At 45.5% G+C, this 19,104-nt stretch overlaps 1 protein-coding gene across 1 annotated transcript in view; it reads right to left on the reverse strand.

Annotated features, from left to right (window-relative positions):
- The window catches only part of LOC144153675 (complement factor B-like), a 142,940-nt gene extending 124,758 nt beyond the window's left edge, over positions 1 to 18,182 (reverse strand). The window contains exons 1-2 of the mRNA XM_077685334.1: positions 18,014 to 18,182; positions 9,526 to 9,576 (exon numbers count right to left, since the gene is read on the reverse strand). Coding sequence (XP_077541460.1) covers positions 9,526 to 9,576; positions 18,014 to 18,047 — 85 coding nt within the window. The 5' untranslated portion in view covers positions 18,048 to 18,182. The remainder of the gene's footprint in view (positions 1 to 9,525; positions 9,577 to 18,013) is intronic.
- Positions 18,183 to 19,104: the final 922 nt, after the last annotated feature.

Here is a 19,104-nt window from a genome sequence, read left to right on the forward strand (position 1 = left end):
GAAGTTGCAGAGAGGGGATCCTTTTCTTCTGTTTTGTTTTGCTATCACGAATAGTCAGATAGCGGTGATCATTTTATTTTCGTGTGTGCTAGTTCAATTGTGTTCCCCGTTGCGTTTTTTATGTGTATGCTGTATTAGGTTACACGAATGAAAATGTATGTTGTGTGTGAGTATGTATCACTCTACTTTTCTGTGCAAATCTGCGCCGATCATTGCTGTTAGTACTGGGCCAGCCACCTTGTCAATCTGCTGGAAAAAGCAGCTTTTTGTGATTGGCTCATGCTCTGTAACAAAAGGAAAACAAAGATGTAATGATGACAGGAAAAAAATTGTGTGTGTCATTTAAAGCTTTGCTTTCCAGTCACCTTCGCAGCGTGGATTGGAGCCATTTTTTTAAATGTGCATAACGAACCCATGGCAGAAACGTGGTCGCGTATTTGCTCCTTTCGTTGCAAATGCCGTCAAAAGACGATAGTCTTTATCGGCTTTTACGAAGTAAATGCCTCCCTTCGCTTTCCCACTCACTTCTCATGTTGTTCCCCTTGCGTCGCGCTCCTCCCAAGGTAAAGACGCCAAAGGTTTGCTTAAATCGTTTTAAATTTCCCGCGTTCCACTGCTCCAAACCGGGTGTCTCGATGCGAACGCTAAAGTACGGCGAAGGCAAGCGTTAATCAAAGCGCCCTACTTCAACGTTTATAGAACCGCGTTTCCCTACTCCACGTGCGTTGCAAGCAGTACGTGAAACCTATCTAGTGGAACCTTGCGTAACTGTTGCCGGTTGATTTCTTAAAATGGCGCCAGAAGCTATAGTGGCGCGGGCGACAGCAGGCGACGGCGGAGTGAATTCTTTTTCTGCAGTTGATGAAGTATTTAATTTCGCAAAAGTCAAGCATGTTTGATTTTTTATAAAGGAACACTGCAAATATCACTTATGTATTGATTTGTTGTCTCATATTTGCGTAATGTCTTGTTCTTCTTCAACATTGTTGACAAGTATGAACATTACACTGGACATAGACGGGTAGATTTAGCTGTGACTATATAAGACTATTGCGCAGGCATTGTTTTGCTTTGGCCAGGTGGCTGAATCGGGTCACAGACAGACAGACAGACATACAGACACACCAAAATTTCTGGTTTTAAGTAGCCCAAGAAAGACTATCGTCTTTAAAAAAAGAGCAATCGAGACATGCGGCTTTCGAGTTTTGTCACACTTGCTTCAATAATGTCACTGAACGCTGCTTGCAATCGGTAAAGGAATTCATATGCTTGCGCGTCTAGAAGCGCAGCGGAAGTACTCGGCAGCTTTTTATGCAACTCCATTATATTCTCTATACGAATACACATAAAACATCGCTGATGAATTGGTGTGCGTGAATGGCAGGAGTGCATCTCCATACTTACTCTCGCACTGAACAAGAATAAAATTGAAATTTAACTCTTACTACTGGAGACAGAAAGACGATGTGCAGGTTTACTCTTCACTGGTGCAGGAGTGCAACGATGGCTGCACTCCGCCCCACACCAGAAAAGTACGCAGTTTGGTTGACTCTTCCTGCACAGGCGGAGCGAACATTGTATCCAACTCCCCGTGGCCGGCGAGGGGAGTGCGCCAACGCTCACAAGAGTACAATGACTGGTGAACTCTTCAGATACTCATCCCGATTTCCTGGCGTTCATATTAAGACTCGTCTTCACTTCTGGTATTCTTGCTCGTTTTGTTCCCATGCCTTTTTGTAGATAGCCTTTTTTATTCATATTCATTTCTCTCACCGGTTTCCGGTGTATTCGGGGTCATTGAATGTACTGCCTGCATGTGCGTGTGCAAAACACTAGCGCCAGACTCGTGACCATGTGGTCCTGTTCATCATCGAGTACATAACCACGCGGCTTGAATTTATATGATAGGAAAAGAGCTTGGGCTGCCGTCATCGAGAACAGCCGCTAACCCTTAATAGTGGTCGCGAAACAACCACCCTGTCGATTGAACTGACGAAGTGTTAGGACCTGTGGCGCCGTACTTGACGGTAGCGGTGGAACATAGCAAAATGTATTCGGAATACACATGGAAGCGAACTCTTAGGAGTGCCTTCACGTGTGACCCGATTTCACGAACTAGAAGTCAGCGGCGATTTGAATGCTGACAGACCTCTGACAGTAAACTATTCCGGAAAATTCATGACGGAACCCTGTGAAAATAAATTGCGAGGAAAGTGTGAGCAGGGAATATGGGCGGCATCTTCGTTGGGAAGACAATGGAGGTGTGAAATTAAAAATTGACAACGGCAAGTACTCTTGATAGATGGACAACTGCTCCTAGGAGCCGGAGGATACTAGACACGCAAACGCCTGAAACGCCCACAAAGGGGAAGTGTTTTGCGAACGCCGACATGCCCGATGCGGGTCGTAGAGCCGTAAGACTTTGAAAAACACTTTTCTTCCTAATACTCTAGTGGCCCTGAGAATGGTGGCCATTGATGACCAATCCACTCAAATTACATATCCAACTGATGCAACGTATATGTTTGAGATCACAATCGTTTTTTGATCTTGAAAATGGTGCACATCAACTCATCCTATCAAACTGCGTGTTCAAGTTGAGAGAAATATAGGCTTGAGGTCCCAATCAATGTTTTGAACGCCGTGCGACTTTCATGAGAATCACGTAGCAATACCACGTACACCGGGAAGTTCATTTTTCAACGTAACGCGCTGTACACGACCTGCTTCAAAGAAACATATTGAAGGGGCCGTGCAGATAAAACACTAGTTTGTTTTATCAAAAGATTTCGTGTTTTGTAGTCCCCAAGGGGTTGCACGGCCGCAAACGATGCCGTATTCGCTGAGAAATAATTCAGTTTAAGTTAAAACTTTGATTCTCCCGCGAAATTATGTGTTTTCGTGACATCTGCAATGAAGTCACAAAAGCGGGCATTAAAACGAACTACCAGTGCATCATTACGCCCTGCAGGCAGACTTGCTTACCGTCAGTCCTCCAAGAAGGCACTGCCGTACACAGCTGGGGACCATTGCCAGCCGTTGCTTTGCTTTTGACCGTATTTGCACGTGGCTTCTTTTTGTTGTGGTAGAAAGTAATTGTCTTGTGAAAGACGGGGTATGCTAGACCAACGGGGTGACGTAAGACAACGTCGCTAACGCCAATCGGCCATTTTCGTGAAAGACAACCGCAAAGCGGCGTACTGTTGTACTGCTAAAACAAGCATCGTGCGCCCATTACCAAGAGAAGTGCGCGTCAGTACTCCTCTGTTTAATTATATTTTCGTAACTTTCATTGTTTACCTCACCATTCTTACTGCTGTAAAATGAATATGCATTACATTTAGGCGCAAAAAGCTCGTTGGGCAAGCTTATAAGCCTTGGCTTATAAGCGTGTGCTTGTAAGCCCTGGCTTGTAAGCTTGTAAGCCCTGGCTTACAAGCCCTCGCTTGTGCTTGCCCATCCACTCGCACAGTTTGCGCTTTCTTGCACACAGCTGCCGCACAACTTGCATACTCAGCCACTCGCACAGCTGGGCGCATGACATCGTAGGTTCTGTTGCGAGAAATGAGCTGGTGAGCCTCATGGCAATCTCCTATTTTTCCAAATTAGATGTCTTGTTTGAGTGAAATGTCCATTAAAACGGCTGTCCATATGACTCTAACGAGGCAGTTTTTCGAATGAACCAAACGTGTTTTGTCTGCATGGCCTTTTTATATCAAACAAAATTAAAGCCATTCCACTCAATGAGAAAGCTTTCGGAAGTACAGAGCAGTGATTCGCCATAATAGGTTTTGCGCCGTTATCCGCTCACTGCTACCAGCCATCACGCTTTTCGCCGCCCGGTCTCACTCCTCTCTTCATGAATATGCAATTCAAATTTCCCGCCTTCGCAGGGCTTGCTCGCTCCCTGCCTGAAACTGCGCCAGCGGGAGTTCTGTTCTTCTTGTGCTTGCTTTAATTTCGTAAGCTGCAGCTGTTTTACGTCATTTCGAACGCGTGTTTCTTTTTATTACATGGCTGGAGCTTTTCTGCGGCATTTCGAAGGCGCCATTTTTTTCTTGCGCCGCCGCTTTTTTCGCTCACTATCTTAAAAGCAACCTAACGAGCGTTCCTAACTAAATGAACGTTGGGCTGGCGGTTATATACGCAGATTTTGCCTGAAATGTACCTGCAGTTTTCTTTGCGCTAAACAACTGGGAGATATATGACAAGCGCCAGTGGTTCAAGGGTTTAGAACAGTTATGACTACTTCAACGGCGTGCTTTTCGAAGCCTCAGCTTGACTCCCTGACGACGGTACAATAGGCTCTACTTGTGTCCCTTATCCAGCTGCGTCACGTGATTCCGGCAGTCGCTCGACATCGACTGTTTGTCAGCTACTGCCCTTAATACAAGAAGGGTATGCTGACGGGCCAGTTGGTACATTGTTAAACTAAGAAAAACAGCGCAAACGACGGGACGAAGAAAGGTAAGACTAAACACAGCCCTTAATACCTTAAGTGTCGCACTGTGGCCAGACGCTTATTCAATGTTGTTATCTTTGACCGGCACACAAAAGGGCCGCCGCTGTAAACAACGCCGAAACAGATTCGAATTCGCTCGCCCTTTGAATCTGGGGATCAAGAGTTTGAACACAGCGCGGTACCGCTGCGCCAGCTTCGCATGTTGCCAGCTTTAGAAGTACTCGTGCGCGCCGCGTGACAAGTGAACCTGACGGCAAATGACTATATATATCACTCTTGGGCAAAAAGGACTATCAGTTCGTCCTTTGGGGGACGAACTGCCTCTGCCACAATCATTACTCCCTTTAGGGACTAACTGCGAGGGGGCGAACGGTTAGTCCCCAACCACGGATGTTCCACCCCGATACTCCCCAAGAGAGAACTGCTGACAGTTGCAGAAAAAACGAAAAAAAAAACGTCGGCGCCAGCAGGGATCGAACCACCGGCACCTGGAAATGTGCACGAGGAACCAGAAGCGCTACCGCTGGACTACGCCGCCGTACGATAGCCGCGGTAGTTAATATTAAAGTGTACATCATGTAGTTATGTGCATAATGCGACAGATTCATTGCAACTGGTGTCGTAATTTCTATCCGGGCAAGCGAACGTGACCGCGATTGGCGCTTTGCGCTTAGCGCTTTTCTAACTTGAGAAACTATTGCTCAGTTCGATTCGAAGTACAGCCTCACAGCCAAAATTTTCTCGTAAATAACAATCAACACTCGTCGTCGCGTAGTTGAGATAGGTAGCTGGGCGATCGGATGACTCATTTGTTTCCGCACAGATTAGCCCAAGCTAAGTGCTTTCTTAGTGCTCGATACATATGTTAAGGGCTCTATGTAACGTATGTGAAATGTGTCGTCTGTGTGAGTGTTAGAACAGGTAAACAGACCATATTTTTCTGCATCGGCGAAAACAAATTCGGTGTTGCTTAGCCTGAATTCTTCAAGTTCGTGTCGCTAGACGATTGCGACTGGGAAATGCAACCGGATTTTACAGCAGTTGCAGCATTGTCATAGCTTTGGTGCACAAGGCAATTATGTACAGAGTGCAAAACATAACTTGGAGACGCTGACTTGTAGCGAGCATTTTTATTTTGCAGTTGTCATCAGCATCTACTGCGCTTTTTCTCGTCTGTTAAACATATAAATATTCATTACGATTAGGAAACAACGTTTACTATTGTCACTAATTTTTGTGTTACTGTTGACGCGCTTGAAATTTTTCATTGGACATTATTACCTCACACGAATCGTATGAAACGCGGTGTATCAACATAACCTTACCGAAAAGCGTCTGGCCATCGAGCTTCGCCGCTCCATGCGATTACCCACCGCTCTACTAACCCTAGGCGATTTTCTTATAATTAACATCGATAGTTTTTCCCACGGCACCATCTAAAGGATCCACTGACTGCAATGACTTGTGTTTTGGAAATGTAAAACTCTTCAATACGTATGCGTGAAAGGACAACGACGACGGCATTACAGGGGACTAACGACACAGCAAAGAGACTAACTGCATGCGTTTCGTCTTCCCGTTACTCCTCCTAGATCAGCGGGGACGAACAGTTAGTCCGCATTTGTGCACACGGCACATACTCTGCCGCAGATACTCCCCTTGAAGATGATCGGTCACCCGCGAAGACTAACGGCTGTATTTTAGTCCCTATTTTAGTCCTTTTTGCCTAAGAGTGTAGAACCATTGAGTCTTAACTTGGCAGAATTGCAATTCTGCGCTAGGTAGCTGCAGCGTGTGTCTTCATACTGCTTGTTGAAGTATTTCGCGCCAAAACACACACAAGCGAAAATGAAGCTAGAGATTGAAACACAATGTAACGGCAAAGGAGGCTCCCGGTGTAAACCGCGCCGGAAGTGAAAGAACAAAACGTGAGAGAGAGAGACGCAAACGCGATGTATAAGTCATAAATTCGATGATACATAACGCGACGCTTTAACCTTCAATGCACGTAAAAGATTTACGTCTCCCTTGGAATTATTTGCTCACGTATGTGAAAATAAACGAAACCCTAGTCACAGAAGCTTCGCGCAATACAAAGAAACAATATGCCATTTCACGTAAAGCTGTGAGCCGGGGCTGACACTTTCTTGGATTTTTTTTGTGTGCATTTGGGCTTTTCAGTACCAGTCCACAAAAATAATAAAGAGGCATACAATTTTCTAATCTCAGTAACAAACACATCCCCATTCTGCTGTTCTTCAATATTTAAAGTACGAAGACGTCCTTGTACCTAATTTGTTCAAACGCAATCAAGTAGAAGCTGTATATTTCATTGTATTTAGTCAGCGGCCACTTAGGGTAGCGGCACAAAGGTCATTACGGAAACCAAGTGTTAAGCAGTTTGTTTTTGTAGAGTAAAACAATTCTGTCCATGATCTTATTCTCTAAGCTGACTTTGCAGACCTTCCTATTTTTCTGCACACGGCTTACTGACACAACATGGAATTATCTCTCGGTTTTATATAAACACTGGTTACTGGTTTCCCCCACTAGCAGCGTCAGGCGTAGGAAGAAATGCAGCCCCACGCCTCTCCGAGCATTTCGCAACTTTGTTATAGCTCTTCTGACGGTCCGGCGGAAGACACACCCGTTAAATAGTACGCCCGAACAACAAACAGTCAGCGAGAAAACTCTGGGCCTTGTCTTGGCAAGTGCTAGACGAAGGCTGAGGCGTGTTAGTTGGTCGAAGAGGTGTCCTGACTTGCAACGACCCCTAACGCAGTGAACTTTCCGTCATATTTTGATCGAAAACGAAGAAGGCCTGGTATTTCTGGGCCTTGGTTTGTGTGGAACGCCTTCAGCAACGACTCTAAGCGCGAGCTAGAGTGTGTAATATGGATATAGCCGCTTTTTTATCTGTTTTGATACACCGTCTGTCAAATGTGCTTTGGAGCAGTCAGACCACCTCAAAGAAGGAAGGCAGGCGATTTAAAAAAGGTACCACGTGATTTATGATATGAAGCGGGGCTGAAGACGTCAATTAAAAAAACTCATTGCTTTTTTCAAAACCTGCACATCAGTTGCTTTTACGGCAGACTTCCAAAGTAAGGCATACAACGAATAACAGAGACGACTCCATCTTCAAAGAATGGCAAAAGAGCCTTCCACCCACCTTCCCCGTGACATGTCTGTAATCGTTCATGCCGAGTTGTTTAATACTGCTCTTCATAATACCGTTTTTTAACCTTATTTTTATCAAAGCGGCGTGCGTTGTATAAACACCTTTTGCTGTTATTATCCCATGCACGTGCAATTTGAGCCACTGTACAATGTAAGTTGTTACAAATTTTGTACTTACGCTGCTACGTTTTGTTATTGTTGTATTTCGTACCCCACTCCCCTCTTCAATGTATTCCCACTGAGGGTATTCTCAAATCAAAAAATAAATAAACGTAGAAGCCGTAATACAAGCTTTTAGAGACAAAAGTGCTGGGTAAACATAGCTCATCAGGAAAGAATGAAAGTGGACGAACGCTGGACATCAACTAATGTCTATTGGGAAAGAAGCACCTCTTCGGTGTCAACTGTGGGCGTCGTGACATCATGGATGAAAGCACAAAAATGACCGACACCTTACAAAGAAACTTGTGTTTGCTACCTGCACCAGTTGTTCTACCTGTCACAGGAACCAAGCAACTGTGCATGAAGTGTAGTAATTCTATGAGGGTCGTTGCAGTTGAAAGAACCCGCCACGGTGGATCAGTGGCCAAGACGTTGTGCTGCTCAGCTCAAGGACGTGGGTTGGATTCTAGGCTGCGGCGACTATATTTTTCATGAAGGTGAAATGCAAAAACAGGAGTGTGTTTGAGATTTCGGCACATGTTAAAGATACCCAGGTGATCAAAATTAATCCAGAGCCCTCCACTACTGCACGCCTCATAGCCTGTGTAGCGTGAGCGCTTTAGACCCCCACAATCCCAAGCATATGTAAAGTGCGTTCCTTTCAGTTGCCGGCAGATAGTTTACTGCCCGTTATGCTTTGTGGCTTCCTTCATCTGAAACGCATGGTGCCTCTGGTAGCTCGGTTTATAAAAAAATGGCCGCGGATATGCCCAGTTGGTTGCAAATGTTGAAGGACGATAGTCTTCTTCCACCCCTGCCACGTAAATGTAACTCTTCTTTTTCGCCCCATCTCACTCCTCCCAAAGCAAACACAGCAGAGGTTTGCTCGAGCGAATTCAATTTTGCCGCGTTCCACAGCCCTCGCTCCATTTTTTGGAAGCTTCTGTTAGGGTTAAGATTTTGTAATGCCGCACAGAGGGACCACAGCGAGCGCTTTTTGTATTTCTTGGTTTGTCTCAACCCGTATTTTTATTTCTTAAAGCAAAAAGCAGGCCGCCATCTCTTTTGGAATGAACGAACATCGCGAATACAACTTATGTATTAGCGTTCTTCCTGCATTGATCCTATTACCATCTTTTTGCTCAGAAATGTTGACAACTATGAGGAATTCCAGCAGATTTACTAGTTTGTAAATATGTAGCCTACATAAACTTCTCGTCTCAGAATTTTTTTAACTTTTGACCGGGGAGATCAATTGAGGCACAGACAGACAGACAGACAGACATACCAAAATGTCTGGGTTTAAGTACCAAGCAAAGGCTATCGTCTTTAAACATAATTATTGGCGAGCTATATTACTGCATGGATGATGTGAGGCCATGCGCAGTACATTAGATGTGGCTCTTCCCCAATGAACAATGATAAGTACAATGACAATCGGGGAACTCGAACATTTCATGCCTAACGCTGGGCATACTTGTCCGCTCTCTGCTCCAGCCTTTCTATTTTCTCTACTCTCTCTGTTTTGTCCATTCTCCCTTTCCTTCTTGCGGGATAGCAAACAAGGCTCTCGCCTGGTTAACGTTCCTACCTTCCTTCCACCTCCTTCCTTCCTTCCAACGTTTGTCTTGTCACCCTGTTTCCCTGTGGTCTATGCTTATTTTATAGCTTTTCTTTTTTTTATGCAGAAGCTGCAACAACTGTTGTTTCAATTTTCTCACCTGAAAACCTCGTCGAGATGACGATCAACACGGGAAGCAGGGTTGTGAACACTGAAAAAAAATGTAAACAGAAAATAAGTTCAATTTTTAGACATATATACAAGCTACAGTGGCACGCATATATAATATATTTTAAACCAGATTTTTCCTGTCGCGACAGCAGGCGAATCATAGCTGCTAGCTACCAAATCACCCGATGCACCTTCAAACAGGGAATGCGGACTTCGAAAAAACTGAAGGCACGGAGTAAAAGAAATTTTTTTTGAACATCAATGCTTTGTGCTGGAACGTGTTCAGAAAGCTGTGTGCCTGTTTCTTTGGAAAAGAGAGCCAGGTTTTTGTAAAAGCTGATTCGAACTCGGCTCAATCATTGGGTCTGCCTCTGTGTGCCTTGCCATGGACTATGCGTTGTAGCCCCTATGCGCTGAAACCCATATCAGTGGCGAGTTGATCTACCGATTACTCACTTTAAATAGGTCTTTTACCAGAGTGGAGTGCTCATTGTCAAAATGTACATTCATTGAACATTTTTTTCCTTCTCGCGAAAATATAAATATCTATGATTTCGACGGCTTCAATTCTGAAGTCATTTTACCCCACCTATAAAAACAACGTAGAAATGCGTCAATTCAGTTTAAGTTTTATCTCCAACTGGATGCCGCACATACACAATACTAGCAGAGGCAAAACAGAGGCCGTTTTGATAAGCAACCATGCACTGCTACAAGGTGGGTTTTTTTGGCAGCTGGTCTTGTTAAGGATTTCGATGGATGGTATGAGTTAAGGAATAACTTATTCAGTGAATCTCCGAATGATAGCCATCGTGTTCATTCCGAGGGTGAAAATTTGTGCACAATGGCACATGCAGGGCGGAGAGGCGATGTCACCTCCTTTCAAAATTTGTGCCTCGTAAAGGACACAGCCTCTGTCCCTCAGAGTTTCTGCATCCTCGAGCCCCATTGCGTACCATAACGGGCCTCCCAATACACACAAAAAGGCAGTCCTTGAGCAGGCAGTGGCACTTCCTCCCATCGTTACTGTAATAAAAGAAACAAAAGACGCAGCAGACCATAAACAAGGTCTCACCCGCCAAGGATTGCTCCTCGCGGAATGGGATGAACAAAAAAAATTCACAGCATATCCACGGGGTGAATGATGATGAGTGGGCGAAGCTCCTGAGGGGAAATCATCGGTAAAACCGTGACTCTTCAGTGAAAGTTCGCCCACTACATCTGTGTCCGAACGTAACGTCTAGAAAGTCTTGCTTAAACCGCGCGTCGGCACCTTGGGGCTGAGCTCGCCTGATGCGTTTTGCAGACGCCTCACGAGCTCTCACTGCATCGGGGTCTGCCTGCCGATACGCGCGCTTTCTCGCCGCTTCCCGTTCTCTGACGTTTTGGAGATCCTCTTCGCGCCGCAGCCGTGCCGCTTCGCGTACGGCAGGGTCCTCGCGCCGTTGACGTGATGCTTGGGCCTCTCGTTCTCGAACGCTGGGATCTTGGCGGCGTCGTCACGCAGCCAGACGACACGCTTCGGCGTCCCGCTCTCGTACGGCAGGATCTTGGCGACGGAGCGCTTCTGCCTCGCGGGCTCGCACATCTGCAGCCTTATCCATCGGGCGACTCCGAGCACGCGCCAACAGCGAACGGATTTTATTACAACGCTCCCCGCCATCTAGTAAACAATCCAAGAACTAAACTAGAGGTAGCCACGCCATCTAGTAAACAATCCAAGAACTAAACTAGAGGTGGCTACATACATACGTCGAGGATGGACAGACCCACGCCCTAAGGAGCTTCGCCCCTAAAATCCGCTCCAAGAATTGTGCTACCCATCCCCCTTGAACCGTGGTTTATATCAGACAACATCGAAAGTCACCTCAGCAAGCCAATTCCACGCGCTCTTCCAGCAACCAAATCTCATCGTATTCACCACCTGATGGCGTCCAAACTGCCAAATAATATTTATATCTTCACTGATACAATCATGACGCCCACACACATCGGTGCAGCATGGGTATGTCCAGAAAATCTATTTTTAATGGTCAGATATCTTTCTACGAAAACAGTGGAGCCGCATTAAAAGGAGAACTGCACGCCATAAAAAGCGCGCAGTTTATGCTACGAACCGTATATACCACATATGTGCTACCAACTCGACCTTAAACCACCGCACACAGTGCGCATCTTCCCAGATTCATTCGCAGCAATCCAACAACTACAAAAACCCATTTCACTCAACCCACTGGTTAAACCCATGTTACTGCCTAAAGAACTACTAAAGAGCCACAAAGTCAACATCCGAATCGACTGGGCTACGTGTCATGAAAAGGCCAGCCCACGAAACCAGGCCGCTTACGCAGCGGCGCAGGAGAGTCTTAACGTTACATCTCCGCTGGTGTATACCTCGGCTACTTCACCTGCCCTACTCCTCCAGCGACTCAAGAAGTGTACGAAATGTTGGTACGAACAAATGACACCACCTGGTTATGTCGCTAACATGCCCCAATTAACAAGAGCTGAAGAAGTATTCATCACCAAGCTTTTCGCCAATGCAGCTTACACCCCACATATTCAGCAGTGGACAAAGGGCCCCACAACACCCTCACCACAGATTGTCCCGACTGTAACACGAACACCAAAGCAGACCTGCACCACTTAATATGGGTATGCTATTATTCTTCAAGTCGCATGGTTCAGGCACCATTCGACACATTGATCGAAACACCACAAACCACGAAGCACACGCCGCATTAATAAGCCTATTACACAAAATAGGCGAATTTGCAGCGAACCGTGGTCTGTCAAGAGTAGTCTGACGAACGACCATCCCGGCAGAGCCTCCGAACTGTCAGTAAATAGAAGAAAAAGTGACCGAAGCTGAAGCAACCCGTGTAATCCCCTCCTTCATATCCCATTTTCCCCACTGGGTTGCTTTTTCCCTCCTTTCCCGAAATAAACGTTTTACTACTACTACTATCTGTGATAGAGGTAGTACTACCGATTACTATTATACAGCGAAGCTGTTTAGCAAGTCGTGATTTTTAGTGTCCGCAGTTAAAAAGAAGTTGCCGAGCGGGCGTTATTGCAGGCCTCGCGGCGTACGCCCGGCAGATACCAAAACCAAGTAAATGCCTAGCGCTTGTGTGTGCGAGCCTCGGGACAACCCCCCAGCATCCCCTGCCCATGTTAGTCGAGCAAAGCATACCCACTTAGTGGGTACCGCCCGCCATTTAAAATGTTAAAAAAAAACAAGAAAGTGCTGAGCGCTCGTGCGTGCGGGTTTCGCGGCGCCCGCCCAGCGTCCCCAACACCTGTTTTTTAAGCAAGGCACACCCACTTAGGAAGATTTGCCAAGATTGGCCCAAAAAAACTCGCGTTCGTCGTAATCGTGGCACAACTTACTCGGAACGAGACTTTAGTGTTCACCACAAACGCGAAGGGTACAACCCTTTGCAGGTTACAACCCTCCAAAGTGATTTCAGTGATCAGGGACCTACCCAGAGGGGATCCCGGGGGCCCGCCGCGTCCCCCCCCCCCCGAAATTTTTTGGGCTATACCCCCCTTCCCCGCGCCACCTCTCTTCTCCTCGTGCACATTCTAAATCGCCACCATAGAAATGCTGGGATTCATAGCTATTTGAGGCTTTTTTTTCGAAAGGAGCCGAATCCACCTAAGGAGAATTTGAGGGGGCAAAAACGAAAGTTTGGAACCGGACCTAAATGCAATGCTGTCAAAACTAATAAATGATGTCAGCTGTCAAAACTAATAAATGATGTCATGTCAGCTAGGGGAAATCTATATCGACAAGTAACCAAGAATTATGCGGAGAATTTGAGCAATAATAGGATATGTTCGAATTTGGCTCGTACTCAGTTGAAAAAGGCAAGTTGGTGCGGCATTCTTTTGAAAAATTTATTTCAATTGACTTTCGAGAATGGTACCGTAGAGTCTTCAGCAAAAAAGGCAATAAACATGCAACATAGCTTCAAGAACAGTAAAATTATACATGAATAGCCGGTGAGGCCTCTTGGCAGCATTGACAGCTCTTGTCGAATGGTTCCGTAGTGTACATTTTTTGGTCACGCATGAACACACTCATGAAGCTCTTCATTGCCTTGCCAAAAAAGCTCCACAATTTCCAAAAAAGCCTCCGCAAGAATCTTTCTCATATCATCTTCTGCGCCTTAATGAAACGGCTTGTACCAGGCGGGATTTGCCATGTTAGGTTAGCGGCAAATTCGCTCTCTTTTTTAGGTCTTTATCAGTCTTTTTTTTTCCTTTTTCTATATATGTTTTCTGCTGAAATAAAGCGCTTAGTTGTTCGTCAGTGCCTGTTGTTTTGTCATCTCTTTCTTCGTCCTGTCGTTTCCGCTGTTTTTCTTAGTGTTAGTACTACTAAGCGGCAGCTAATTTGTTAGATAAGTAAATGGGAAATACGGCAGTATTAATAATAATAACCAGATTTACTCCGCAAGGACGAGGGAGACGAGATGAAATGATAGTATCACGTCTCTCAGTTTCATTTCGTTTACTTCGGTTCACGTTATCGTAGACGTGTGGCGGCAGATCATTCGCCGATCTCCTCATTGCTCGTTAAACTCATGGTAAGCCAGCTTTCAAAAGCAAAAAAAAAAAAAAAAGACATGAGAACACCCAGAAGTCATCCCGAACAGTAACACCAAAAGCGAAATTCGATTGGCCAAATGAGTGTGGCTCACTTGGATCCCTCTCACAGCAGCATATGGCTCATTTTTGATACGAAGTAAGACCTGCGTACACGTTTGCAGGGCATTGTCTCAGCTATTTTCTTGCCACATTTTTTCGGGGGAAAGTTGCCGGCATTTTTGTTGCATTGCAGTTTTATCTGACTTAGTTTTGGTTTGTAGATTAAGTTCATTTCGGAAAAAAAGACACCTCATTTGGTGGTCAACGTGGGATTTAAAAAAACAAAAAAACAGGCGTGGTTTGTTTGCTCCGCTTGCACGCAAGCCAATTCTGCTGTACACTAGCTTCGTGTTCTGCTGCCCGCCTGACACTTGCCATTCGCTGCACCCCCTTTACCCTGTTGGTCGGCAATCGGTGTTTGAGTCCTCTCTGACAGCAGCAACTTATCGCTTGTTTCGCCAGTTGGGCGGTTTCAGCGGCTCGGGTCGCACATGCTTTGGTGGAGAACGAAAGGTTTCGCCTTTAAGCATTCAACAAATCCCTCCGTCCTAGGGCGCCGTGGTGTAGGTGGATACTGTCGGCCATGCCTGCTCTTGCTGCCTCAACCGTTTCCTTTCCTAAGCCGAGCCCACAGCGCATTTCACTGGTTTTCGTGGAAATGCTGCTTTTGCGTTTGTCGGAAAGAAGTTTGCTTGCCGCAGAGAAACCCGCTGTAGGGTTTCTCATACGGAATGCCTTTCAACGTTCGGCTCGCACACGTGTGCAGCGTCTACCGTACAAGCCAGGGCGACACAAAGGCTTGGAGCCGGATGGCGACGGGCGCAGTGGCGCGAGCGGATGCTTGACCCCATCACCCGGCACATCTAATGACTGTTACTCCGGCTTAAGGAAAGTTATCGTTGGAGTACAAAAGCCCTGTTCCAAAGTCGGCGCGTCTGCCTGGACAAGAAGGATCGCTTACAAAGGGAGAGCACGAACATCACCGAGCCCTACGACAGCAGGGCGACAAAGCGAAGGCGCGCATCGCAGTTATATGGCCGCAGGAAACACCGGCGGCATTCCTTCGGACAACTAACGCCAGTACACTAGCATCGTTGATTGACAGCCATTGTGGTTAATGGCTGCTATGCGGAGCGGCGGGTCCAAGGAACCCAAGCTGTTTTCGTATGAGCAGACCTCGAGAACACCGGGCTTGAGCGGGGAAGCGCATGGAGTCAAGGTTGTCAATGGTCAACATGGGAGAGACGGGTGTGCAGCGGGTGACTGGTGAAAATGAACCCTCGCCGGCCATCTCGACGAACACCAGCCAGACTTTTGGCAGAGAAAACTTTCGGCTTCAACATTGTACTGGGAACTGTTTCTTTGTATTGGAGAGGTTTAAAACCGCGAGTACATAGGATGTCGAAATTACGTGTTATGTCGAAATTACGAAATAGGATGTCGAAATTACTAAATTACGCGAGTACATAGGATGTCGAAGTACATGTCGAAATTACGAGGCAAATTAAACATACATTAGTCTCGCGACGTCGGAGTGTAGTCAAGGTTTCTGTAGACAGCAACGAGTTTACTTCCCTAACAGGCCGAACAAGAGGACGGAGGAGAAGCTCATTCCCGCCTTGCATCCTGAGCAGTTGCTATGGGTGAAGACAGCAGGACAAGCCATGCTGCGACGCCGAGGAAGCGACAAGGCGCATCCCTGGAAATAACAAACTTCTGTACAAAACTTCCATAAATAGGCGCTGACATGCTGACGCTCTCCACCGTTTTTATCAAGATATACTGCAGTACAGTGCGTCTCGATACTGCAATTTCCGAGGCCTGAATCACTGGCGCTTTGAATGGCAGACCATTAAACGTTGAACTCTGAGGGTGTTTAAGGGTAATAACACACGGAATTAGGCGTATTACACCTCCGGTTTACATAGCATTTTGTTTCCTTCCTTCATAACTAGTAGACTCACAGGTTTTGTTTGGGAAAAATATAGAAGCGCAAGAGGTTTGCCACCGAGATCTTAACTGTCGTGTGCGTATACATGCACTTCTGTTTCGATTGCGTATTTTGCACTTCGATGGCGTATAACGTGTGGGATGCTCCGAAAATATGCCTTAATATTAGCAGAGGGAATGTATAGTTACTGTGCAGTACGGGTATTTATTCCTGTAAATAAGTTTCTTTACTGTTTTTTTTTTAATTTTGCAAACTTTGAGCAGGGGTCTTCAACGTACGCCGAAATGTCGAACGCACGAGTGTTTCCGCTTTTCGCCACCATCACAAAAGCGGATACACTTAATTTCGTTTCTTTTTGCAGGTTTACGCGCCTTTATGGTGAACGCTTTGTGTCTATTGTGTTTGTACCCTTGCCCTCTCCTCTAATTTGCATAGAAAAGTTACCTTGGATTGCCCCCCCATTCCCCCCCCCCCAAAAAAAAAAAAAATCCTGGGTACGTGCCTGTCAGTGATTATACCTTCCGAAAAAATGCGAGAAGCTCACACTTACATCAGCAATTACGGAGTAGAGGTCGTTGTAGCACGGAATAAGACGCCAATCGGCTGCAATCGTTGACTTAAACGGTAGGGATGGTCGTGGAGGTTGCATACACCTTCGATACTTTGAAGCCTTATGCTTTAGTGTGAGCTTCCTCCGGTTTTTTTCTTTCGCAAAGTAGTAAAAGATTAGCTGGCTTTGACAGCCGCTTTCACCACCATTACCACTAATTTTCAAATCCTATTAGTTCAATTAAAAAGGCACCAATTTAAACAGTCTCTTAGAATGAGCCCATCGCCTACCAATTCTTTGGTATGAAATACTCGATTTACTTTCTAGTGTATGTTTTGCGAAATAGCCATCTTCTCTTCTCTCGTTCTCCATCTTTTTTATTCTGGAGTTAATACCGCCCTCTCCCGCCTTCAAAACAAAATCGCAATGTCCGTCCCTGCGTCGTAGAGCTACGCATTACGGTTTAGATTTGCATCGGCGTAACGCATTTGATGCTCTTTCGACCACTCAGATGACCTCACCTTTCGTTCATGAGAAAATCATTTAAAATCTCATCTTCTGCGCATTAAAAAGAATCCAGCTCGCGGCTTACACTGGCAATGTTTCTGATTTCTTGCCTTGATGTGTCCAATTTTCCAGTGTATCTTTTATCGCCTCGTAACGCGGCATCGACGAATTTATAGGTTCTATATTCTCTAGTATATTTGCGTGGTGCACCGTTAGGTGAAAAACAGTATGAGCTACGCTGACTGAATTGTTCAGGTAAACAGTAAAGACAGCGACAATTTCCTTTTAACCGAAGCGTCCTTCCCCATTTTTTCCGACAACTTCTCAACTACAAATAAATGGTATTTGTTTGCTTAGAAAGGAATAATTCTAGTCGTTTTGTGCGTTTATTGTATCACATAGCAAACGCAGAACTTAAACTTCTGTTTTCGACGTTAAAAAAGTTCTGGAGCGTGCTGCATTACTTTTTTAGTCCGGATTATTCATTTCTTATGGTCTCGTGCACGTCTGCCTGCAGAAGACAAGCGCGGATCTATCTATGCAGTGAAGATTTCCACTGGACGGTACAAGGACAACTGGGGCGGCATATTACCGCAGTATATGTGGGTACATCATACAGCGCTGAGAATCTTCTGCTTAGCTTCTTGGTTCTCGCGTAAGAAATTTAGGAGCAGACCTGTCAGTTGACGGCTAAATGTGCAGTACATTTTTTGCAACCTTTAATGCTTGCTTATGACTCGTGCGTCTGCTAATAGAAAGGTAATAAGGAACTTGTCTTAGCCCAAGTAACCAAAAAAGCCTTAGAAAACTCACCGCGGAAGGCTGACATTCCAGTTATGCCGGCCATTCTGTGTGCTGGGGAACAACGCACTCGCTGAATTGGGGGCACAAATGCTTCGTGATGCCTTGCACAACCCCCGCCCAAGAAGACGGCCCGACACGCCAGGCACGTCTGGTTGTGTGGCAGTGTGGGGACGTTTCTCGCTATATGAAGCTATCTCGTCCTGAAGCGCAGCCACGTTCTCCTCGCCTCTGGTGGTACGGCCGGCGTTATATTACAGAAGTGCGAGCGTCTGGGGCGCTAGGGTTGCGTACCCGCCTTGAAACTGTTGCTTTGATGCCCTGATCTTATGACCGAATACGAGTACCTCAAAGCGGCCATGTGTAACTTCGTGTCTGGATGAATGTTATTTATAAGGTTTTATAGTAAGCCTTTCCTTTGGAGTACACTTGCCGTAATTCAAACGGAAAGGGACCGTAGCATTTCGTTTGAATGGTCAGAAGTTGTAATCTGCAGAAGTTCTTACAAATATGAGAAAACATACAGACTTGTGATTTAATAAAATATTCACATACTTTTAGTAATAGAACGTGCACACGGAATAACGAAATGTTATCAACACTGAAAAAATGATTACGGATGGATGATTTCTTTGTATTTGCACGAGAGCTCAAAATAAGTTCTTCGAAACCAATTCCGCTCGCGGTTTCGCTTTGACAAGTTTACGCAGGTTTATGACAGCTTTATTTCTGATTGTTATGGACAGAAGGATGCAAATGTGCAGCTAGAAGCGGCAAATGCAGCCGATCTTTTCAGTCAAGGACAAGCCAAAAGTGTGAGTTAAGCGAATTTACCGAATAGAACATTTCGAATCAGGCGACTTTAAAACACACTGCAAACATGGCGGGCCAACCAAAATTTTGCAATTGTTTTATTCCACCTAAAGTATGAATTTCCCGAGTGGGAATTTTCGCGAGTGTACTCTATTCGTTACGTTGTCTGTATTTCACAAAGTGATATTAAGCTATCAGGAAGCACATGGATAAAGGTAAAGTGCACAAAGTGGTAAATACATTTTAAGATAAATTTGTTTTTTTCCACGGAAACACAAGCGGAAATATTA

Source organism: Haemaphysalis longicornis, unplaced genomic scaffold (assembly GCF_048455015.1).
Source record: "Haemaphysalis longicornis isolate Haplotype H1 unplaced genomic scaffold, Haemaphysalis longicornis Haplotype H1 scaffold_9, whole genome shotgun sequence".
Taxonomy (NCBI): Eukaryota; Metazoa; Arthropoda; class Arachnida; order Ixodida; family Ixodidae; genus Haemaphysalis; species Haemaphysalis longicornis.